Below are 25,562 nucleotides of genomic sequence, written 5' to 3' on the forward strand. Positions count from 1 at the left end.
CAAAGCGCAGCAGACCAGCAGCACTCCACAAAATGGCAAGGACAAGAATTTTGTGTACCTTGTATGTGAGGAGTGAGAAGCCAGTAACTGCTTCTCATTTCTCATCTGCTTTGTTGGTACCAGGAGATCTGATGGTAACAAGATTTCAAAAGTTCACTCTTCGTTGTCCCCGAATTGGTTCTCAAACCTTTGTGTAAGTGGGAATTAACAAGTCCTGTAAGAGCCAGCTACAACAGAAAGCAAAAGGGCACGGGGGGAATGGAGATGAAAGATCTGTTTATATAAAAAATATATAGACTATATATTTCCCACGGCACTAAGTTTCTGTGATGGTGCCAGAGTCTAAATAGTTTAGTTTCTCATGGACGCCTTAAAGTAATTCTGGGGTTATAGGAAACTACCATCTTACTGCTCTGAGCGCTCTGCCAGCAGAACCTGCTCTTTTTCTGCCTCCACAGCTGTGTTCAGTGTCTGGAACATGGCTAAAGGCAATTTCCCTGAAACAGGGCTGGCAGCAGCAGCTCTGTGTGTTCCTGCTGCTCTTACTTACCTCATGACTACTGATAGTCTGTGAACAGCCAGAAACAAATAGAAATATAGTAAAGCAAAGAGTTAATGGAATCACCAGTCCAGGACAGTGGTCTCCTGCTCTCGTTTTGCCATGTCAGAATCGATAACGTTTGTTGCAGTCATCACTCTCTTTTGATTACCTGCTACAGCCTTCTTTTGAGCATTTTATATCTCAGATGTCAAGCTCTCTTTTTGCAGTGACAAAAGGGCTGGTTTAGAGTATCCAAAAATGGCAATTTTGTTTGTGGCTCTAAAATGTTCAGTCGCTTCATTATTTAGCAGAAGTTGCAAGTGGGATTCATTTGGTGCATAGACTACATAGTAACTGAGCTTAAATAGAGGTGGGTTGAAACAGAATTGGGAAATGTCTCTGGATGTTTTTTTGATGTTAGTAGTTTATCAGTCCTGTGTAGCAGAAGCTGCATTGAACTGCTTTTATATTAAAGTGCCTACAGTATGATGATTGAGAAACGATAACGAGACCCCCTATTTCACAGTGTCTTTCAATGAGGGACAACAAGCACAGCAGAACTGTGTCTTACTGCCTGTGGGGGATGCAAACAGTGGAAACGTGATGATAGAGTTGAACTAAGATGGGCTGTCTAGCAGGTGTATGAGGAAAGTGACAAGCACCAGGTATGTGGGAATGGCAGTGTTCAGGGCCTTGCCATTCTCTGTGCTAGCGTTGTAACATGTGATAACATTTGAAATAATTGTAAGTGAAGTTAATTTGGAAGGGTAGTGGCTGCTAGTCGAGTAATATTTCTGAGCAAGGGAGATAAATTTGCAGGTTGATTTCCTGCACAGTTCATATGGTCTTGGAGGTATTTTAAGAAGTCATCTTTCATTAGCGATAGTTGTACTTCATGCTTACAGCAAATAGCACGTAGAGGCTTATGAACACGCAGCCTCAAACTGAAAGATAGGAGAGACAGACTTCTGAATGCAGCCCCCTCCATTTGAAGGCAGATATCACTCCATCCAAAGTTCTTTGCTGGGAAAGGGATTGCAGCATGGTGGGCTAGCACGTGGGGTACTGTCCTGATGAGGAGCCCTGTGAGACAGGGTGCCCCAGAAAGGAACTGGAGAGCTGCCTTTGTTCGGCCTTGGAGAGAAGTGGCTGAAGGAGACCTTGCTGCAGTCTTCGCCAGCCTAAAGGGGGTAAGTAGAGCAGGAGTCCCAAGCCCTGTCCATCCTCGGAAACACTCAGAGCTTGGCAGCATGAGGCCTTGATCAACTTCATCCAGCGTCAGAGTTGGATGGGACTTGGAAGCTGGCCCTGCTTTAAGTGGGATTTTGTAAGGGATGACCTCTATAAGTCTCTTTCAACTTTAATTATTCCATGATTCATAAACTCTTGACATGCTCAAAACTGTGGTAGGGCTCGTGTGTGTGCACGGTGTGCATATGATGAAACAAAGTTACTGTCCATTCGTTTAATTTTTCTTTTTTTTTTTTAATCCCCACTGCATTTGATTACTCTCCAATTTTCCTTTTATTTTGGAGACATACGGTTGGAATGGAGCTGTGTTTTTGTTGAAGCCAGTCCCTGCTGCTGCAACATGCATTCAGCCATGTCCTGGAATCCCATTAATAAATCTTTTGATGTGGTGATTAGACATGTTTGAAAACAGTGGTTTTGTTTATTTAAACATGGGCTCTGATGCACGCAGACATAGTCTCTGCCGTCTTTAGTCATCCAGTTGCTCAATAGCTGTCATAATAGATAGAGAAGATGAGCGCAGAGATGGAGGAAACTGTGTTGAAGTTCACTTGCAAATTGTAGCAGAGGATCAGGGAGCTCTAGGAACAGCTTCCCTGCTTGGGAAGGGCAGCAGTGGGGCAGGCTGCTCAGCAGGTCTGCCAGTTCCCTTCTCTCATAGCATCCTAAGCCTCAGTAGGCAGCACAGTGCTTTCCTTACCTACACCATGAAAGTGGTGCGAGGCTCCGCAAGGACAGTTACACTTGCCTCAGCTTCAGTTTGCACTGCATGATTTTCCATCCTTTGTAGGTGTACTAGTCAGAAGATGTCTGAAAACATCCGTTTTCCTCAAGTAACTAGGACGAGAATATTTGAGCAAGCTGTCACTTTGTAGACTGGAGGCGATAAAACCAAGCTTGTAGCAGTGTTTGCTCTGGTTTTCAGCCTGGCCTGTAGTGCTGGAAATCAGGCTTCAGTGTGTCACATTTGGCAGGCAGTGTGCTCTGGTTGCTCAGGGACGGTGGGGAGAGCCGAGGTGCAATGGAGCAGTGGGCATCCTGCCCTTTCCCGGAGCAGTTATCCAGGCTGAGTGGTTATGGCTTCGGCAGCAATAATTAATGAAAGACCATAAAAGAAAAACCAATTGCTTCCTTCTCTTAAATTCCTAAATGACATCCAGAGTTAAAGAACTTGAAAATCCAATTGCAAGCATGTATTTACTTAGAATGTATGGACTGAGAAGTTAATAACGTATTTTTCTCTAATTCTAGATTGTAAATTAATAGGATAGGAGTTCTAGGAAGTGAGTGACACTATTACTGCTTTGCTGAAGCTTTCTGTAGATAATGACCCTTTTAAAACTAATGCAGTGTTTTCCTTGTTTCTTTCATAAATGGAATGGGCTTCTCAGTGTTTAATTTTTTTTTTTTAAATTGAGGTTTTAAACAAGTAGATTTTTGCAGTACTTCTGAGTCATTTAGATACAGTCAGTCTCTTTAAGTCATGCCAAAATACCAACAAACCTACATTTTAAGCAAACTTCAGGATTCTGAAAAAGGAATTGTGCAGCAGATGTACCAACGAGCCAATGTCTGTTTTCTTCAGTAAAATGGCATGCAAAGAAGTGAAAGGGAAGGGTTGTAAGTAAATATATATTTCTCCTTGAGCCTGCCTATCAGCTCCTAAATTCAGGCTTCGCTTTCCCATGCAACCACCAACTTGCACTTGGACAGCAGCGAAATTGTTTCTGTACTCCTTGCTTTCTGTAGCACATTTGACAACGTGTGACACAGTCCTGTATTCAATTTAAGCTGCTTTAATTTTAGCACTGAGCGTTTTGACTGATCTGTTCAGCATTTCCAAAAAAGACCCCAAATCCACCCATGAGAGAAGGAGGTAAGAACTGAAAAGGCACGTCATGAGTTCCTTGATCTGTTAGAGGGCAGGCAGCTGGCCTTCTGCTCTGCTTTTCCTACCAAGTTCAGCTGTGCTGCCATCCAGGAGTCCGTAAGTACATGCTTGGTTGCAAGCCAGCCCCCCACTGCCTAATGGCATTATGTGCAGCCTGGAGGTTCTCAGAAACTGCAGCGGATGAGTTGCATACATGGATGCCTGTTAATACAGTAGGAGCAACACTGATATTATTCTATGTAACTTATTTCATACAGTCACATTCTTACTCAAGGTGAAGTACCAAATTAGCAAAACAAAAGTGGCTGGTAATTTTATTAACGATCACAGCAGCCCTGAGAGAGAAATCCGTGTCTGCTGCAATGCTGAACTTACAGTACTCTGAATTTCAAACGTTCTGAAATGTGATTTGATGCAACTTAGTGAAAACTCCTGATAGATTTAAGGCTATTGGAGCAGGAGGAGGCTGTGCTTCCTCATGGTGGCCCAGCGTGTCGCTCCCCTCTAGGACGTGGCACTGTGATGGCTTCAGAGCGCAGAGAGAGATGGAAGTTCTAAATTAATGCGTGATTAATTTCTGTACTGTCATCATCCTTTTGCAAACCTTTAATTCATCCGCCAGCTTTATCACCAGTAATAGTGGGAAAACGCTTGGCTGAAGGAAATGTGAATCTAAGATTATGACTGGTGCTGTTGGGTGATTTCAGCACTTTGCAAATCGTGTTGTCAGCCTTCTTTTTACGGTCTGAGTGCTGAGAATGTAGGCAGCTGCTTTGTGCTGGTGGGCCTGTCCTCCTTGTTTACAGTTAATCTGCATTTCTACCTTCATCTCACTTTTAATTAGCTGAGGTTATGTTCTAACAATGGCTGAATTGCCGTTTGTAGGACTCTACAACACAGCTCCTAAGTTTCACAATAAATATACCTTTGAGGCTTCTGGCTAGCTAAAAATAGGCATTTTTTTTTCTTTCTCAACCATATTTAGAACAGAGATCTGGACATACACTTGTTTATGAAGGTGAAAGTGGAGCTTTCCAAGTGGCTGTGCTAATGAACTCTTCCCACACGTGAGGTACAAGGATTTGTAGACATGGGGAAGCAGCAAGTCGTGAGGACATCACAGACGTGGTCATACAAATTAAGCGAAGGCTGAAAATGTTCATGGTTTGCTTTATATGGTAGAATTATCAGAGGTCATATCCACACGTTACTATAATTCTTCACTTTTCTTAAAGGCAAGTTTTGAGACATTAATGGTAACTAACAAAATCTGTTCAGAAATGGGTGAAGCTTGTCTTTTTTTTACTCCAAACAAACAAAAAAAAGAAAACATAACAGAAAATAAAAAGCCCAAGAAGCTCCAAACAGAAGCAGATGTGCATCCTCAGAAAGGTTTTGACAAGTGAAGAGAGTACAAGCAATGTGAGGAAAAGACGGATCAGCAAAGGCAGCTATGTGTGCAGAGGAACAAACAGGGATGAAGGAGAATTGCCAAGTGTTGAGCTGTTTGGAGACCTTGTGAAGTATAACAGATTTTTTTTCAGCTGTATGACTTTAAAAAAAAAAAAAGGTGGTGGGGGGGAGAGGGCAGAAGAGATGCTGATGAGACTATGAAAAGTACCCTCCAGACACACAAACCCAAATGTGTGCTTTTTCACTTTTTCTTGTCTTTTCAATAAAATGGTGCTGACAGTGGGATTCTAAGTGCTGTGGAATCTACCAGGAGAGCATGAAGCCGAGCACAAAGAAGCCCCGTAAGAATCAACATGCAATTTCCTTTTTCAGTAGAGGAGATAATTATTTTGTTGGGAAATATTAGAGCAAACATTTTACTACTGTTAAGAAGGGAGATAAGAATGAGGCATAAACTGGAGGAAAGGGATGGTGTTGGAACCCTTTTCCACTGAAGGATCGTGTTGGCATACAAACAAGTGGGTATGACTGACAACAAGTAACTTGGAAACCGCAGCGTGCTTCCCAGCTGATGTTCCTGTGACCAGCTTTCTTGGAACAGCCCTCTGGGAAGAGGTGTGTGGTTGAAGCTCAAGGCTCTCCTAAGGGAATGTGTGACCTGTTTGTGACAGCGGCTGTATGGCTGAGGGGCAGGGCTGTGTTCTGGGAAGCCCCTTGCAGCCCTGTCCCATGCCATGCTTGATCTGGCAGCTCCAGCACTGCTGCAGTGCTGCTGTTTCAGACTTCTCTTTGATAATGATGACAGGCAGCCACCAACCTATTGATACCCTGTTGGTATAACTCATTCCAGCTCAGCAAACAGGGAACCCCCTTTGATAAACATTTATTCCTGGAGAACATAAGCAGAGCTGGCAGGCACCCACCTTCAAGTCAGTTTTAAAACATGAAATGAAAATCAAAGATTGCTGATAGGCAGGGCGTTATTCCTGCACGGGTAATGCTGAAAGGAGATCCACGTGCCTGTGTGCAGGTATGCCATCCCCGCTGCTCCTGCAGCTGTGTGACTAATAACATTCACTCGAGGCAGATGTAATTGGACAGGCTCTTTTGTCTCATCTCCTGTTCTTTCTCTACTGTTATGATTTAGCGACGTGCTGACTTGCAGGAGGTAAGCAAGGCTGCCATTCTTTCAAGCTTCACTTTTCATCGTACACAGATCTGTTTCACCCTGGTGTACATCCTTCATGAGATGCTCTGTGATGTCAGATCCCAGAGGTAGAACTGGCACCTGTAGAACCTGGGCTGTGCAGTCAGCTTGTGCTGAGGATCACTACCATCAGTCCCGTGGTGTTCTGTGCTCCCAGGTTGACCTGATGGCTGTAGAAGCTCTCCATGGCATGGCAAGCAGCAGCTTCACAGTGTGGACTACAGCTTTTTGCATTTCTTGAAACACTGCGTAAACAGGTGAGATCATACAAAAGTAGTAAAGGAAAAGGTCACAAGAAATTCAAATTTGGAAGTGTGCCTGCTAGGCGGAGAATTAAAGAGCTTAGTTTGGAAACAGTTAGAGGCTGACCTGATCATCTATACAGTGAAAAGTTATTAAAATGAAAAGAGCTTTTCATTTCTATCAGGTAAATTCATAACGCAGCGAGGAGGGGATGCTAGAAAAAATTAAATGAAGAATGCAGCAACCATGAAGGTGATTAGTTCTGATGCCTTTCTAAAAGTCAGCCCTTGCTGAACCAGAAAGCACTGGTAGGAGAAGGGGGCTGGCTGCCTCCTGGGATGGAGCATCTGCCCTGTGCATGAAGAGGGGATGGGACACGTTGTGGCCATCATCAATCTCCAACCCTGATGTGTGCAGGTTGTGCCCTCTACCATGGGGCTCTTATTTGATAGTCAGGAGATGCTTTGCGTGTATACAGAACCATTTTGGGGGGCAGTTCATGGACAGGAGACAGCAGCATACAGAGACCCCCAGCCGGCACCACTGCTTGGGCTGGGGTCAGTACATCACAGCATGCCTGCATTCAGCCAGGCTGAAACACAATAGGATGGACTCATCCTGCCCAGTCTCTCCTGAAAGTGTGGAGCCACTGCGTCAAGGTGCTGCAGGGAGCTGGCCGTGGAGGAAGTCTTTTAATGGGGAAATACTCCTGGGGATTTTCATGTACGATTAAACAAAATTCAATAATTTTTTTTTAAACACTTGAGAGTATTTTGCCTGGGTGCCTGACCACCTGCTGACAGTTTTTACACTCTGGCAAACATTTAAATGTGGAAATGATTTTTCTTGTTTTTCCAAGGACTGTACTATGCATGCTGAATGGTAAAAACCGTTTATACAAATAAGAAAAAATCACTGGTGTAATGGAAATTCTGGAGTGTCCTCGTTATCATTAAGCAGGACGTTTTCCTCCTCACCAGGTAGATGAGGCAGAAATTCAGTTCATTACTGTGAAGAGACAGAACAATGTACAGGAGCGTTAGAATGAAAATGCAGTTCCTTTGGCAAAGGCCTTGCTGAGAACCTGGGATGTCTTCGTGAAAGCTCTTGGTACCATTAAAACCTTATGCTGTGCTCTCTGTTTACAAAATAAGGTTTATACTCACTTTTAATTTGTAAAACCAGAGGAAAACGTGAGCTTGGCAAAGCCTTTTGAACTGCTGAATCAAGGAGTAGCTGCTTGCAAAGAGGGATTAAAACCTTTTAATCCCTTTGTGTAAGAGAATATGGTGTTTAATGTGGTAGGCATACTGGCAAAATTAATTTTCATGTTTTCTCAAGCACGAGACTTTAGTTCTGTCTTTGTTTCTTGATTCTGCATATCTCACAGGTCCCTTAACCTATGCAACGCACTTTATATTAACTTTGAAGTTTTGAAGAAATTTGCAAATAAAATGCAGCTTTGGAATTAAATCAGGAGGCAGCGGCATGGCTGTTATGGATGGCCTTGGTGTACTGTGGGCTGGGTTTAGAGCCTCGTAGAATCATAAAGCTTGGAAAAGATCTCTAAGATCATCCAGCCCAACCCCACCCCCCATGCCCACTGCCTACGTCCCTCAGTGCCACGGTTCTTGAACACTTCCAGGGACGGTGACCCCACCACCTCTCTGGGCAGCTGTGCCAGTGCATCACTGCTCTTTCTGAGAAGAAATTTTTCCTGATATCCAACCTGTGTGGCAGTGTTCACCTGAGCACAGGAGAGAGAAGGCCTGGATTTGGGCACTGAGTTTTGTGTATGATTAAACGGATGCTCTATAGGTGTGCGTTTAAAAGCCCTTAAGTGAATGTTGTGTAAATGGTGATAATTGAAGGCAGTCTCTTTGCAATCCTTTCTTAAGCTAAATAAGGTCCAAGGCCAAAGGCCCAAATGTTTAATTGTATTGAACACAGAGGCTGGAAAATTTATTAACTCAGAAAGCGTGTATTACCAAGTTAATTGGAAGTGCCTTTAAGCTATTACCAGGTGGAAATTTGACTTTAGGTTTCATTTTTAAATTAAAGCAAAGTAGAAAACCATTCTGTCAGGTTGCTGGAAGCACTGCAATGAAAGCAGCATCCCTGCTCGCTCTTTTCTTCTGCTCCTTATAATGCTTGGTGTAAATCTGAGGAACTGCAAATGAAAGCTATACCCAAACGCAGTGCTCTGCCAGGCTTTTCTGGGTGTGTGGGGAACTGTATGCACAAATTGTGACTGTTACAGGGAAACTTGGAGCAGAGGAGAGGGCATGAGCAGGGCCTTAGGATGTAGAAGGATGCTCTTCTGGGCTGCTTCTCTGCTTTGTTTTTAATCAGCACTCTTCAGTCAGATGCAGGACAGCTCCCTGCTTCTCTGCATATTTTTCTTGTCTAGCTGTTATTTCAGTTGTTGGAAGCAGTTGTAAGAATGGTGTCAGAGTAGAGAGGTTGATTTATTTTTTTTTTCCCCTTTGCTGGCACAAACACATTAAGATCTGTGGACAAGAGTCAATCACAGCACAGGGATTAGCCAGAGTTAAGGATTTTCTTACTAAGATGTAAAGCAGCTCACCCTGATAGCCAGCCAGGCACTTTTAAGAAAGACATTCCCTTCTCTTTCAAGGCTGTTGTAATTGCACACAGTGGTACCACCCTGCACATGAAATCTGGAGGCATCCTGCAGACGTGCTGGGGGGAGAATTTACCTCCCTGTCCACGCTCAGGTCTGAGCTGCCCATCTAAAGCTCTCTCTACAAATAAATCGGCACCCAAAGCGTGCAGCACTGCTGAGTGACTTGCACAGCATCCGTGTGTGAGTGATGGATGACTGAGACAATTCCGTTTCGGTATCAATGTCAGCTAATTTTAGGTGTTTAAGCTCTTTCAACAATTTCCATGATTCATAAAGAGACAGAATTAGAAATTTGCTGAAGTGCAACACTATAATGACAGGCTGTTGCTGTAGTTTATTAATATCCAGTAATCGTGGCCTTAACACTTGAGTGAACTAACTGCTCTTAGCTGCTATTTCTGTGGAATAAGCATGTTTCTCCAAACATCAGCATTTCACAGTGGGCACAGCTTCCAGTGGTGCAGGACAGTTTTATGTACAACCAGGTCAGACACCTGACCAGAGGGAAATGCACCAGGTCTTATATTGCTTTAAGGAGTACTTTTTAAATGGTCAATTTTCACTAAAAGGCTATTCTGTAATTTATACTGGATTTAGAATCATAGAATCGTTAAGGGTGGGAAGACCACTAAAATCATCTAGTCCAACCATCAGCCTATGCCTGGGACTACTCTAGACCATATCCCTCAGTGTCACATCTCTATGGGTCTCACCATCACCTCCAGGGATGGTGACCCCACCACCTCCCTGAGCAGCCTGTGCCACTGCATCACTGCTCTTTCGCAGAAGAAATTTTCCTAATGTCCAACCCAACTGAGTGAACATAAATCCTGTAAGTGCAAAAAGGAAAAGAAGGCTTGACAAAGTTTGGATATAAAGATGCCCACGTGTGTCAGCCCCATTAGTAAAGAGCCAACGGTGAGAAAGTGTCTTCTAGAAATTGTCAGTAGCACCCATTAGCTGGGAAGGTGAAGAAACGGGAGTCAAACACATTAAGTGTTGGTGAGCTGAGATTGTTGTAAATACTGATCACATTGCACGTGTCCTGGCCTTGCATTCTCCTCAATTAAATTTTTTTACAGATAAACAAAGCACAATGGGTTTCTCCCTGAAATGATGACCTGGCATCCTAGTTCACAGCGCTTCCTCCAGTGGGTGGGGAAAAGCACAGCCTCTGCTGGATGACCACTCCTCTTATTTTTAATGTAATTTTTCTACTGAAAGTTACAGAGGTCACTGAGCATGTTAAAAGATCTACTACTTTGAGAATAATATTAATCTTTCACTTTATTTGGTTTCATTTTGTTTGAACTCCAAGGTATCTAAGAGTAACTGCATGGAAGTCTGGTAATGAAGGTGAGGAGAAAGGCAACTTGCTTGGAGATAATCTTTGTAGATTTGATTATTACAGACAAACACACTCAAAGCTAGAAAATTCAACCACTGAAACTGGATTGAAATAGTAGAATCGTTTGTCCTGGCTGTTGGGCATCTTTTAAGCATTAAAACCTAACAAGATGATAAAGCGAGAGGAAGATATGCAGGTTGTGTTAAACAGCCTTCTGTATTTCAGAGCAGTCTGGGGGATGCATTGGGTTTGGAATGTTGGCTTCTGAGTTTGGGATGAGGCTGAATGTCGTTCAAAGCAGATGAGGAAAAAGGTTGTGACTCATTGGATAAAGAGAAATTTGCATATGCCACATGTGAGTATGCACACAGGTTGCTCCAAAAGTAATGCCTCCTATTTGTTTCCATGAAAACTACAACAGATACAAAGAGCACAAGAACACTGTTTGATAGAGCAAATTCTAAACTACATAATACCATTTTTCGACATAGTTGCCATCATTAACAATGTATATTCACCAGCAGTGTTGTACACAGCTTGTGTGCTGTGCTCGTAAGAATCTGCACCACCAGAGGTGACCCAATGTCATGGCCACCACTGCTGAAAGGCACCCCAACCTCTCACTATGCTCACATCCACTGTTTGGTCTCCATAAATGCTTAGCAGGTGTTGGTGAATGTCAGTGGGTGCCATTATTTCCACATGGAGGAATTCAGTGATATACTTTTGCTTCATCTTCACCTCCATGCCAGATGCCATTCTGTCAGGCTGCCCCTCTTCTGCTATCTGCCACACAGCAATAACATGTAATGGGATATTGGTGGGAAGGTTCAACCTCCACTGCTATGCTGCCTCTTATGCTGTGGGCCGACATATTAAAACAGAAGGCAATACTTTCAGAGCAGCCGTTGTATATTTGTGTGTATTTATTAAGTACCTTATACCAAGCAAAAAAAGGACAAAATTTTCAATAACCCCAAAGGAATAGGAATGGTTAAGTGATGGTAGGTAAATTGGAAGGAAGGTGTGAGGATTGCTGGAGAGCCTGGTGGTTTGTGTCCTGCCTTGTTGGAGATGCTTAGGAGAGAAAACATAGAGTGAGTTTCCCCAGAGCATCTGTTTAGTGGGCTTCTATCTCTGCACAGGTATCAGTCATCCAAGATCATAAAGAAAGGAGGAAAAGATGTTCTTGTTGTATGCATAAGAACGTGCCACTTCTGTCTTCTACACCACTTTGTTTCCTCTTAGAAGTTAGTTGTGAGCATGGGAAAGTCCTTGTCATCTTTGGTTTCTTCCCAGTGTTGTACAAGTGGAGCCACATCATCATTTTTAACATATCCAACCTGACAGCAGCCGTGTGAAAGCAGCAGGTGTGTTTAATGGTGGAGGCTGAGGCACAGCTGTGATGGGGAAGGTTAAAGGCAGGGATTTCAGCTTGAATTTCACAATTTCCAGGATAAAAAAAAAACGTTCCTGTAACCTCTTCCTGCCCGTGTCAGTAACTTCTTCTAATTCGTTTGGCCCAGGCACCTAAGTAAGGTTGCTCACGTATACCTATTGTATGTGCTTATCTAGTTATCTCCTATCACAGCCTTTTTTTCCTGCATGGAAGAGGCTATTTTCAATCTTAATTGAGCTCAAGTCACAGAAGCTTTCTGATAAAAGCGCAGGCTCCCCTTTCCTACAAAGCAGCTCTTGTTTTCGGCTGCCCTGTTCCACCAGGAGCAGTGGGCACTTGCAGCTGGAGGACAGAGCGATTTTTCTTTCAAATCTCTCGCAGCAGGTGAGTGCACGTAGAGCACTTAATTGCAGAGAAGTGTTTAATAATTCATTTTTCTCAAACCTGTGCGCGACTTTGTGGAGAAGCAGCATGCACAAGAACAGGAGGAGTACTGTGATTGCCAGTTTGAATTACAATTTTTGGATGAGGTGTGTTTGATGTGGGTGCTAAATACTGAAAAAGCTTCAGGATTCAATTTCATTTTCCCCTTTATTTTAAGAAACCATCTGATGATGTGTCTTTGAAATAAACATGTTAATATTTTTGTGTAAGTAGCATATTTATGTTGGCATATCTTACATTTCAGCCACTTGAAATGCTTTGGCTATTACAAGATTACAAGGAAATCTCTGTTATGCGACTGGTCTGTGCTTAATGCGTAGCAAAATAGAAGAGGCTGTGCTAAATATATATGACCCAGGAGCATTTTTCAAGGCTCTGGCTGATGTTTCAGTTGGGTAATGCAGATCACATAGATCTACAAGAGACCGTGGCTCACATAACAGTCACCTGCCAGGTTAGAGGGAGGGAGCTGCACCTCTGTGCTTTGGCCTTGAGGGGTATCTGCCTTTTCTCCTTGGGAAGGTGAGGAGCTGTGCTGCCTGTGGGAACTTGTGACGTCGAAGTGGCTCTGAACTGGTTTGATTTTTTTTCAAGAAAAAAAATGAAGAAGAAAAAAGAAAAAGGATTGAAACATTACCACTCCTGGTAGGGCAAATTTTAAGATAGCTATTGAGATGGGTTTCTGATTTATAACAATTGTTTTGCAACAAACAAATCATCTAGAATAGCAGAGAATGACGGTGATTTTTTTTACATATATAACAGGAGTGAGAGAGATGCATTTTCGTGGTTGGCTCTCTTGCTCCCAGGTGCCCCGCATGCAGGCTGTGCCAGGAGCTGGGCAGTAGGCCACAGTCTGTGCTTGCAGGCCGTAGGCCCCCCCAGACCCCCTGCTTTGCTGGTGGCATCGGCCAGCAGCCTGACTGCCTGCTGCATGCCTCACGTCCACTGGTGCTTCTCGCTCTGTCTTTCTGCACTTGTGTTCTTGCAGCTCTCTTCAAACGTGACTCAAGGGAACGTTTCCTTTGAGACCTTCACAGGGCTCTGCCTGAGCCCACTGCTGTTGCCTGGTGTGCTGAAGCAGACTCGTATGTGCGCAACCTCTGCTAGCATCTCTTCCACGCCGTGAGACCCTCCTTGTGATTGGCTTTATCCAGAAATCTTTCCTTGCTGCTCAGCAAGTGACTTTTTCAGCAGAACTAGCTGTGGAAGGAAAGTCCCTTTCTTTGAAATGTTTTTTTTTTTTTTCTCAATAGAGGGGCACGTCTGAGCTAGTCATCTCTCAGCCTCCAGCCAAGTAAGATTCTGGCTTTTGTAAGAAAATGCCCTATTTTTCATGGTGTTCCACTTCAGAACCATTCTTCCCATAAGCTCTATATAATAATGTAGTTTTGAGCAAAGACCAAACAGGGAAAGCTTCAGCTGCAAAGGTGAAGTTTTCCCTTTGCTCCTGCTTGAAGCTTATGTGTAAACAGAAATGACGATAGCAGTAATTTCTTCTCCTGGTGTAGTGGGAACTTGGTTATGAAGTGAGGAGCAAGAATTCATTTAGAGGGTGAGGATGGAGAATGCTCCAGGGATCTTTGCCAAGCAGAGAGGCCAGGGAGAGAGGCTGAGCTGTCTGGAGCTGTCAGATGACAAATACACAAGTCTGGAGCTGTTACTCCATGTGATGATGGAGTAAGCAGAGGTGGGTGTGATGGGAAAGCAGCCACATCTCCCTGCTGTCACCCAGGACTACTCAGGAGGTTCTCTCTCCGTTAGTCTGAGGCATACAATCTTTTTGTTGAAAATTAGAAGAAAAAAAATTATGTATTTTTTGATATCATTAAGGAAAAGTGAGGCTTTTACTACAGAAGGCACTTCAGAACCTTTTATCTTTTTTGTAATTTATTTGAACAACAAACATTAAACTTCAGACGTGGCACACACATAATTATATGTGGGGACTTTGGTCACAGTGAATTTAAGAGGGAAACAAGAGAATGACTCTGTTACTGATTAAATATTGTATTTTCAGTATATCCTTATATTTTTGTGTTTCCAGTCCCAGAGTGCAGACTTTCAAAACAGATTTAAAAAAGGCTGCTTGCACTACCATATGTCCCTGTCCTTAGTGGGTACTGCTGCCCTCGGGACGTGGCTGTGGTGATGCATCCCCAGCAGCACCTTGGGGTTGGTGGCTGGAAAGCAGCCCTGGAGATCATCGTGGGCACAGAGTCTAGGAATCTCATGGAAGGTCTGTCACGCCTTTGTTAGCTCTCACAGAGAGAAATGTTGGGATTTGCTGTTAAAGTTACCGATAGCTATAAAAATATGTATGCCCGTGCCCAGCTGTTGTCCTGGGGCCAGAACTCAGAATTTTAGGTTTGCTTAATCAGTGCTTTCATTTAAAACTTCAGGGCATACAAACATTTAAAATTGCTTTGCAGAAATTCCCTTTCCCAGACTGTGTGAGAACGTGGTTTATGTACAGGTGTCATGTCCAGTCTCAGTGGATTTAGATGGTTTCCAGAAATGAGAGTTGCTCAATTAAATGTGCAGGGGAAAAAGATTCATTACAACAGTGTAAATTCAAGCTGAACAAGACAGTGGGTTTTTAAGGTTTTACTGCCTGCGAACATTCTGTTTCCTTTTGTTCTGGTTTTTAATAGTATTGATTTTTTAAAAATGTACAAAAGTAAAGTAAGTCCTCTGTGTATGAACTGGGGAGTTGGTGTACACTGTGAGCTGTAATTGCACTGTATTCTTCAAGGACAGAAGTTTTGGATTCTGCTTTATTTGTCATTTGAAAAATTTAGACTATTTTACTAAGATCGCAGAGTAAATAACAGAAAATCAAAAGAACAAATCAAGTGCAGAAATGCAATACAAGGCATCAGCTCAGCACACTGCATTGCAAAACAGTCAATCACACTGCAATCACCAGCTGCCTGAACACTAAATTAACATTTCACTGGGATAGATGAGAGGTGAATAAACACAGATATATGTAAATATAAACTAAGTAGAAATAGACGTGATTATAGATGAGTAAATATGGGAAATCAGCATCAGTTAAGCAAGCACGCTTAATAATTGCTTGCTGTTAATGTCAGGATAGTGTGCCAAGGACTGCTGATGGTGGCCATTACATCTTAAAAGGCTTCTTTTTCTGGGGTTTGAGCTGTTTTCTTTGCTCAGTCCTAAATGCTCTCTTCACTGAGGATGAGTACCACTCAGTACGCCTCAGTATCTGTGGTCGAGATCAGCATTTTAATCTCCTTACCCATAAGGAAAATATCTTTAAACAATGTTTTCTCTTGGGGTCACTGAACCCACCTGGATCTTGAAAACTCAGCCTTTGGTTGATGGAAAGCTTAATGTTAAAATCCCTGGGTTTTGGGTTTGCAAATGTCTCCATCTCCCTCAAGGCCACCCTCATGGTTGTGTCAGGAACAGGAAGGTGAGGAGCTGCAGAAAAAAGCTTAATGCTTTCTTCTCTGTGCTGTTTCTAGACCAAGTTCATCTCTGAAGTGGTTAATCAGAATTATATGCTATATTTCGTATGTGGCCTCATGGTGACCTGTGCCTGAGTGACATCGTGGCTGTGCTCTGCAAACCCTCTGCGTGGGGTTAAATGTTTTAATGCTCCGTAAGGATAAGAGATCATCCCGGGCTTCTTCCTTGGTCAGAGCAGCATTTCAAAACTGCCCTGGGATGTTGCAATATTTCAACCTGGACACCTAATTTGATTGATCCAGAGGGCACAACTGTATTTTCATGAAACTTTTTATTGATTATTAAAATGTTACATGATTTTTTTTTTTTTTTCATTTTTGCTGAGTCTTTCAGGCCTGAATGTCACTTTGGTTTCTTTGCTGACTTTCATTTTAGTGATTAGTTTTACCAAGCATAGCCCAGCATATGCAGGTTTCCAAGTACTTAGGCTGTAGGATTTTTATGCCAGTCCACATCTCAAATGAAATTAAAGGTTCTTAGTTGTGCACATAAAACTGTATCCGTTAATTTTGACGAATGCCTTTAACAGCTTTCAGGAAAACGAATGTCAACGTATGGTACATTTTTGTAGGTCTGGTGTGTCAGCTGTTCTTTATTTTCCAGTGCTATGACCACGTTATAAACTTGCAAAAAATCCATTTATTTAAAAAACAAACGGTAAAAATTGTTCCATTTTCTCATATACCTGAAAGAATGCCTCGGGGCTGGGAAGAGCCCTCTTGCCCTCATTTACGGGCAAAGCAGATGGACTTCATTCAGTTCAGGAAAAAGGGTACTTGAGCAGAAACTGTGCTTGTCATGTTGCAGGCTGTGCTGACTTTGTGTGACCGAGGCTGTTCAACCTGGATTTGTTGTGGGAGCACCAATTATCTTTTAATTTAGATATATATGACTCATTCCTTCCTTATCTGATTCTGTGTCTCATGGGGTGATCTTGTTGTTTTTCCAGGCAAACCAACATTTATGAAAGCTCCTGAAGATCAGATTGGGATTTCTGGAGGAGTGGCCTCTTTTGTGTGTCAGGCAACAGGAGAGCCCAAGCCTCGAATCACATGGATGAAGAAAGGGAAGAAAGTCAGTTCTCAGCGGTTTGAGGTAATTAGGAAAATAAAAAATAAAATAAAATGAAAAAAAAAATAATCCTATGTTTGCAGGTTATCAGTACACAGTATTCATCACTGCAGCTCAGATTTCTCTGCAACATAGCAATACCAAATCTAAAACCTTAAAGTAAGCTTCCTTCCCTGCAGCAGTGCTATCTGTAGAGCCAGTGTTGTCATTTGTAAGCGTGATGCTGGTTGCACACACATGGGAGTTTCTTCTTCAGATGAAAAACAGCTGTACGCTGAATGGGATGGGAGATAAAAGTTGCATCTAGAAGTTATTTTCTGTTTTCATTGTGAATGTTGACATGCTACCACCTTGCCCTGCTACATCCGGTGTAATTTTAAAGTGGGATGTCAGAATCCTAACAGAAGGCTTTCTCAGTGAGTGCTGCTGCTAGCACCCTCAACAAATATACTTGGAAAGGAGATCATGAAGCCATCCCAATGGGTAATTTGACTTTCCTAGAATCATAAAATACCCTGAATTGGAAAGGACCCCCAGGGATCATCAAGTCCAGCTCTGGCTCCACACAGAATCACCTACAATTCAAACCATGCATCTGAGAGCAGTGGCCAAATGCTCCTTGAACTCCATCAGGCTTGGGGCCATGCCCACTGCCCTGGGCAGCCTGTTCCATCCCCACCGCCCCGCTACAGCTCCATGCTGTTCCCTTAGGCCCTGTCACTGTCCCCAGAGGGCAGAGCTCAGTGCTGTCCCTCCGCTCCCTGTGAGGAGCTGCACGCCATGAGGCCTCCCCTCAGCTCCTCTGCTCTGCGCTGAGCAAACCCGGGGACCTCAGCTGCTCCTCATATATCTTGCCCTCCAGACTTGTACTCATCTTCGTATAGGTGTCCAATTAAGTTCATATTTTAGATAGCAAATATGTTTCCACTGACTTTTTCCACCTTTTCCTTCACTTCGCTTTTTTTGGATTGGGTTCTGCTCTCTAAAAACTGCCCTTGGAAGCGTGACCCTGCCAACATTCTGCAGCCTTTGATGTTTTTGCTTTCCTGACCGGAGTGCAGATGACTTTGCAGCCCAGAGCAGATTGATTCAAGTCACCAATTTTAATCATGATTTTATATGTGAGCAGGAAACATTGATTAAAGTAATCAATTTCAATCTTGTTTTACATTGGTATTTTTCCCCAATAAAGGTTTAAGTTTTGTTGTATAGTAACCATTTAAACATTCAGTTTTGTAAGTAAATATAAGCTTTGTAGTGAATTTGTGGCTAACCAGAGGGATATGTGCTATTACATGCATTCACATGAGCAATCTCATACCTTTATTCACATCACTTTTGAGACAGAGCAGAGGCTGGAGATTGTGAGTGATGTCTGGATATTTTGGCAGACAACTGTTAATTATACCTCATTACTACGTCTTTATTTAGAAGAAAACGGGAATTCAGTTAAAATGAGAAAAAGCCATCAAATCCAATGTAGACATGCTGAGCTATTGCACAAAAGAAGTATCCACAGTTAGCAAACTGAGCAGTGCTTCTGGTGTTGGTGTCTGCCAGGTTCTTTGTGGCTGTAGCTGTCTTCCTTACACACACAGCATTTATTCAGAGGGCAGGAAGGGGAAAAGGGCTTTCCTGCTCTTTCAACTCATAGCTTTCTAATCCTTATCACTGAACTGAATGAATGTCTGCATCTGACCGTGTTGCTTTAAAATACCGTGGAGGGATTATAGTAGTAGATTTAGCGTTTTGTCACAGTTCCATATTTAATTTAAAATTCAATTAAAAAAATAAAAGTAATTTCTTGAAATGTAGTGCAGTCATGATCACCTTTCTCTGCTCTGTCTGCTGCTGCTTGACCCCAGAGCAGGGTTTTTTGTCATCTATTTCTACTTCAAGCAGAATGGTTATTTCTTCCAGTGTGAGGAACTGCAGATTTCCAGTGGTTACCCTTCTGGTTCTTCCTATCTCCTGTCACTGCAGAGCCTTGTGGCGCTTGCTGTTTTTGCATTCCCATTTTCACTCCCTCAATCTGGAGCCGTGAGAAGAGCCCACAAGCAGGGCTCTGGCAAATCAGCTGAAAGTTTTGCACAGAGGTGTTGCAGATCCCAGGCTGACACATGTTTTTGGAAGAACACTCAGCTTGGTCTCTCTGTCTGCCCCCTGAATTCCCCAGTGACAGCAGACGTCTGTGCATTTCCCTCATGTTGTCACCATCTGCAGTTCAGTTAATATCTTCAAGTTTTACAGCGCTCAGTAATAGGAGAGGGATGAGCTTGGCATTAACAGTGGCCCGAGGCTGCTGCTTCACTGGCTTGCCATTAAGGCATTGCTTATAGTGATCCAGCTGTAAGCTAACAGGTACCTCTTTCTTCTCTTGGAGTAATGTGTGTTGCAGCTTCCTTAGCAGGATGGAAAGGCAATGATTTATTAAGGACTTTATTTATTATGCTGGGGAAGAAGCTATAATTATATCATTGATGATCGTGGCAGAGTTGCAAAGTAGCTGATGCTGAAGGACATTACAACCCCTCACTTTGTACTGAAGTTAGCACACACTGTAGGTGCTCAAGCACAAGTTGCTGTAACTATGTTCCTGGTGATCCTACAGGAGTACATCATTCTGCTCTTCCATGAAGGTGAGAGTTGGCACTAAATTGTGATCAGTGTGATTAGTAAGACCATTAGTACAAATACGGCTCAGATGTTTTAAATCATCAGATCCACTTCTTTATTACCAGGTTGATAGTTTTTCACGCTTGATTGCTTCATAAAGAACCTCATTGGATTTTCATTTGTTCTAGGCTCCAAGGAGGGCTGATATGTTCTTGACTGAAATATTTGCATTTCTGGACATGGAACTACAGACCAGTTGCACGATCTTTTGTAGATCACAGGGTGTTCTGTTTTGTTTTTAACGCCTGCATTATTTTGACTTTGTTTTTCTTGAAGTACTACTGCTTGAAAACTGCTTGCTTTTTGTTGTTAAAGGTTATCGAGTTTGATGATGGGTCGGGATCTGTTCTGCGGATACAGCCGCTGCGTGTTCATCGAGATGAAGCTATCTACGAGTGCACAGCCACCAACAGTGTTGGGGAGATAAACACAAGTGCCAAATTAACAGTGTTAGAAGGTAAGTGGGAAGTGGGTTTTGTGTCCTTAGACAGCTCTGGCTTTGGTAGCTGTGTTGTAGCGCTGTTAAATGACACGGTGATATTTTAGCTTGTTTTGGAAAAGCTGTGTTCTTCCTGTTCCATTTGCTGTGATTTCTTTTAGTGATGGAAGCTGTTATTTTTCAGACAATCACGAGCAGAAAGGATGGCAGATTCTGAACTTTCCTTAAAGTGTATTAGTTGAATTGTCTGATTGAGGTGTGTTATTCCTGGCTTGGAGGCCCAGCTAAAGAGACATTTGTATACTTTTCTCATCTGTCTGCTTTGATATAATACCCATCTTCAGGGAATCTGAGAATTGTGTCTGACAATCAGAAGCTTAATCTATGTTGCTGCACCTTCTGGATTAAATCAGTGCTGTTCTTTTGGAATGGATTTTTAGGCTGCTCTTCAGATTTTGAGTTTGATGCGGAATTTAGCTGGGTTTACTTTTCACTGTAGTCACGACTTGTTGTTCTCTTTCTCCTTTTGAAGAACGTATTTCTGTCCTTGTCTGATATATGAGTTTTTTTCTGCTTGCCATGTTCTATTTTTTCTAAATGGAGTGTTTTGTGGAAGAGCTGTGTGGAAGATACAAGGGGCTTGTGATCACTTGATGATTTCTTTTATAGTAGATTGTCAGAATTATTGTTCGCTTTTAAGGCAAAAGGGATTCTTTCAGCACATCAATGTGTTGCAGTATTTGTTTACATATAAGATTTTGTAAGTGCACTGGGATGTTACAAACCCAGGCCGTTTGGCTGAATGGATTTTTTTATTTGCATTTACTAAGACAAGTGCGAGAAGGCTTAAGCAAATTGTTTGGTGTGTATGGGTAGATGGAGAAACTTCTGAGTAGGGAAAAAAAATGGGAAGTATTTGTATGGTTTTGGATCATCAAAATTACGTGGTGTTTTTCTGTTCAGTCTGACTGTGAGAGCACAGGAGTGGTTGTCCCATTGTGAGTGTGCCAGCCATGCGGAGCGACACTGTTTGTTTCCTTGCTTTCCCACCGACTTCCCAGATGCATTACTGTGGTCCCTTGCTCTCTCTTCCCATTTATAGCATAGAGGTAATCATATTTTCCTCTCTGCTCTGTGACAAAGAATACATCAAACAGCTGTAATGTGCTCAGGCACTCTGATGATGGGAGTCATAGAAATCATTCAATACTTGATGTGATTGTGTATCTTGTTTCTGGAGGTGGGGCATCTTAAAGGATCAGCTTGCTCTTCAGCGGTATTATTAAGAGATGGATAACAGGTGCTGTAGACTTGAAAAATGTTGGGTAAAAGAAGCGGGTCCCTTTTGTTACTCCTTGCCTTTGCAGCCGTGTATGTGAGTACACAAAGCTCAGCAGAACTCTTTCAGCATTTTCCTTGCAGATCTGCATTTAAATGATCCTTACAACTGGATTTTTCTGATAATAGATTCTTTAATATCTAACTGTTCCATGCACATTTCTGCTTCCTTTGTTGCTCTTGCCTTTATGTATCTTAGATCTGTATGCACATGCACACATGCACTAATAATTTATTTGCTCTGTATTAAATGTTCAAAGGCCCACAGAGACATGCATTGCATAAAGGAACACAACAGTATTTCTCAGCTCCGCAGAGCTCCTGCTGAGTTCCTGATGAGGTAAAACTTGCAGACCACCGCATAAATAGGGAATGCTACGAAACACCAGGAACAGGAAAAGGCATGCCTGCCCTGTTTAAGAGCTATGGAAGCAAAAGTCAGTACCAGTCAAGCACAGAACCTGCTTTTCTGTTTAGAAGCTGCCTTAAATTGGGGCTAATGCTTGGTTTAACATGATACCATGAGGTCAAAAACCATCTGCAGGCTTGGGGCTGTGTTTTCCTCTCTAGCTGAGGAGTATCGACCCCTTTCAGGTACTCTCATAATGGGTAAAATTAAGAAGAATTGCTGTAAAGTGATTTCAGAGTGCACATGCATATGGAGTTGTGAGCTTACTTACAGAGCAGGAAGAGCTGCATGTGTTGGCTTAACCTGATGGAGCAGGTGAGCTCTGTTACGATGTGCCTGCATTGAGAAAACACGTTTTGTATTTTGCTATCTTTTCTGAGGTTTTATGGGGGTGAGTTTATTTTTTTTCAGCCGTATTGTCTCATCCTACTCTGTTGTCTGCTGTAGATTACACTGTTCCTGTATGTTAAGAACATGACATTTTTTGATGATAAAAATTCTGTTGCTGATGGGTTTGCAAAGCAGATATTATAAATCAGTGCTCTGTTTGTGGCTGCGTTCAAACAGCCTTAATGGTCTGTAAAATACAAACTAAAGAACCCCGCCTCTCTGGTCTGCCACTGCTTTCCTCACCTGAGTTTAGCAGAGCTATTTGGAAATGACACATTTCACATGCAACGATTGATACCCTCAAGGCTGTCAGCTAGGATTAGATTTTCCCTCTGCTTCTGGGGTTAAAATAATTTCTGTAATTGCTCTCAGGTGGCATTTTGAATGATGCAGATATTCTGCACTTCCTTTCAAGAATTTGACTAATGCGGCGGTCCCTGATGCATGACAAAGCTCTATCAAAAACGTCCTTATGGTTACATGCTGCTAAATACAGAGTACATATTGATTTTTACATTAAAAATCCTTTATAACAATAAGTTTTAATGCTTCTGCACAATTTGCTCTTTAGAACGCAGGCCTTAACATTAAATCCTGAAGTCACAGTCAGGGTTTAGCAGGCTCTTATTAGATGTCTTTGTAGCTAACTAATCTGGAGCTTTATTTTATTTAGATTTGCACGATGTTTTACAGATCAGAGGCAGATAATCCTTTCTAATTGCTAACTTATTCTGTTCTGAATATTAAGAGAGAAGCCTGAGTCCGGTCTTCTTAAGGAAGAGAGAATCCTCAGATGTGAATCTCTTCTAACAGTTTGGTTCTCTACTGCCCTTTCATTCTCACTCCCTTTGCTCTCATTTTTTCCTCCTAACCGCAAATGCTGTTGTGTACAAACTACGTATATACTTGGTGTAACTGGAAATTATTTCTTCAGTTGATAGTAGAAGAAAAAGACGTGCACATACCTTCTCTTCTCATTTCTCCTGGGTAGCTGATAAGCTGAATTATGTATGAGTCATATTGAACATTTCTATCTTTTTTCCAATTATGACCTGGAGCAGCACAGAAGTACGTTCCTGCCTGCCTGGCAGAGGAGGAAAGCAATGCAAGGAGGGGCGGGTAGAATCAATATGCTGACACACATTCCCAAGAAAAGCCTCGGGGACAGTTAGTGGCTCTAACAAATTAATAAATATATCATTCAGTTGTAATGTTGAGAATTACCAAGCGTTTTAAATAGGGAGATTATATGAAATGCGAGTAGGAAGGATGCCTAGAAGGACATGGCTGCAGGCAGCCTGCGGCAGTGCCGGCCTGGTGCCCTTCCACCGAGCTCCACGCTCAGCACTGCAGCTGTGCTGGGAAGGGTGGCGAGAACGGTGCTTATCTCCAGTCACCTGTAGGCTGAAGGATGCCTTCTGTCTGTGGATTCCAGCAGGAAGATAGGGAAGAGCAGTGCATAACAAGTCCTCGAGGCGTGGGCAGGAAAACATGGATTATTTGGGAAAGGAAGAAGACTCAAATACAGACTGCTTGGTCAGACCCTTCTTCTGGAGCTTTCCAGCTTGAACACTGGGTTTCAAGCTTTATTCCCAGAATTTGGAAACGAATTGCAAATGATTCATCAGTGCACTTAGATTATTTTTTTTTTTCCCCTCTGCTGTAACCCAGAGCGTACAGTCATATCCAAGTGACACTGAATATATTCAGAGTTTCATTTCCCTTTTGTTTTTAAGTAGGTTAAATGAAAATGAGACTCATCTCCACTTACCATTTTCAGCATAGATCTGTGCAAATCCCCGATGCAGACTCCTAATGATATGGCACGGAGCTGTCTGCCCAGAGGGCAGCTCCCGATTCGGAGGACAGGTGGAAGAGCTAGGGAAGGGGTTGCCTGCTTTCAGCTCCAGGTACCCTGACAGGCTGAATTTACTGGTCAGATTCATGCTGTCAGGAATCAAGGAAGTTTTGGTGCGTCTCCGTGGAGCCGTGGAATGTCCCAGGGTGAGAAGCACCTCCACATCACTGTAATTTGCTGATTACTGAACCATGTCATGAGTTTAATTTCTTTCACCATCTGCCAGCTGTATTCCAGTTCCTAGAGTTACTCTGTTTAAAATCTGTACATGATAAACATTGGACTGTTACAAATGATTTCTGCAGAGAGCTAGATCTCCCAAGGCCTGAAACAATACGTCCTTCTTGTGAACACTCTTCTAAAGCTAATTTTGTTATTGCAATGGTAAACAGAAGTTAGCTATGTTTAATCCTTGTTTATGTTTGGTTAGTTACAGAAGGATCAGTAGGATCACTGGGCTTTGACTCATGCTTTCGTGTCTTTTTGCCAAGAAGAATTTTTAGCAATGCATTATAGAATTGAGGCAATTATGGAAGGGAAATTGAATCCCTTTGGATGTGCTCATTCTGATTCTGTAAATGAATTAAGCCTCCTCATAGACTGCTGCTCCTGAGACTGGTAGTGCTCTCTTCGTGCCTCTGGTCAGGAGAGAACAGCTCTTTCCTTTTCTCATTTCATGGCCATTGACTATTTTGGCTTCGTTTGGTCTCTCCATGGGAAGGCAGCTGTGATAGCAGAGATCTTACTCCTGCTCTTTGCTCTCCACCCAAGCAACCCAAACAGTACTTTCCATCTGTATGAGACTCAGGTCAAGGACCTCTGTAACTTGCTTTCCCAAGCACTGCAGCGCAGTGAGCCTCCACCTGCTTCACTGCTAATATGCACAAAGAAGCCTGGAAGCATTTGCTTTGTGCTGGATGGTGACATGTCTCATGCTTGTTAAAAAGGGAAACATTAAGCCAATTACTCATGGTAGCACAATTGAGAAGTTTAGGTTGTCACCTCGAAGAGTGTAAATCCCAGCTCACGTGGACTTAAGCTATTAAGGTATAAGCAGTGTTCACAAGGAAAGAGTGTATTATGCTGCTCAGCAGCAGGTTGCCTGGCATTTCTCTGGTAAGTCAATTTAGTAGCCCTGTCATCCTGCTAAAAAGCCTTGCCATTTCTCAATTGCTGCACAACACCTAGAAGGATCCTGGAAGTTCAAGGGAAAATGGGTGTTCTCTTGGTCCCCATAGCATAGAAGGTTGAGCAGAACTGGCAATCCGCTAGAAATAGACCAAGGAAATGTATAGGGCATTTTACTTGTATCACCATTACATCTCATGCTGCAAGAAAACCTGAAGACAGTTAATCTGTTTAATCTTTGATATCTATAGAGCACCTATCATCTCAGTACAGTTTTATCTATTTATTTTTAAAGATCAGATTCAGTGATAACAGTAGTGTTACACTCAGAGCTCAGTTTTTCTAATATTTAATAAGAAAGGCTTTCT

At 42.6% G+C, this 25,562-nt stretch overlaps 1 protein-coding gene across 14 annotated transcripts in view; it reads left to right on the forward strand.

The window, feature by feature from the left end:
• Nucleotides 1–25,562, forward strand: part of PTPRF (protein tyrosine phosphatase receptor type F) — a 342,933-nt gene that overhangs the window by 152,384 nt on the left and 164,987 nt on the right. For all 14 annotated transcript variants that reach the window (XM_090146539.1, XM_090146537.1, XM_090146542.1 and 11 more), the window contains exons 4-5: nt 16,835–16,980; nt 19,948–20,089. In XM_090146539.1, the coding sequence (XP_090002665.1) occupies nt 16,835–16,980; nt 19,948–20,089 (288 nt within the window). The remainder of the gene's footprint in view (nt 1–16,834; nt 16,981–19,947; nt 20,090–25,562) is intronic.

This window comes from Phasianus colchicus, chromosome 9 (genome assembly GCF_987193195.1).
Source record: "Phasianus colchicus chromosome 9, bPhaCol1.hap1.1, whole genome shotgun sequence".
NCBI lineage: Eukaryota > Metazoa > Chordata > Aves > Galliformes > Phasianidae > Phasianus > Phasianus colchicus.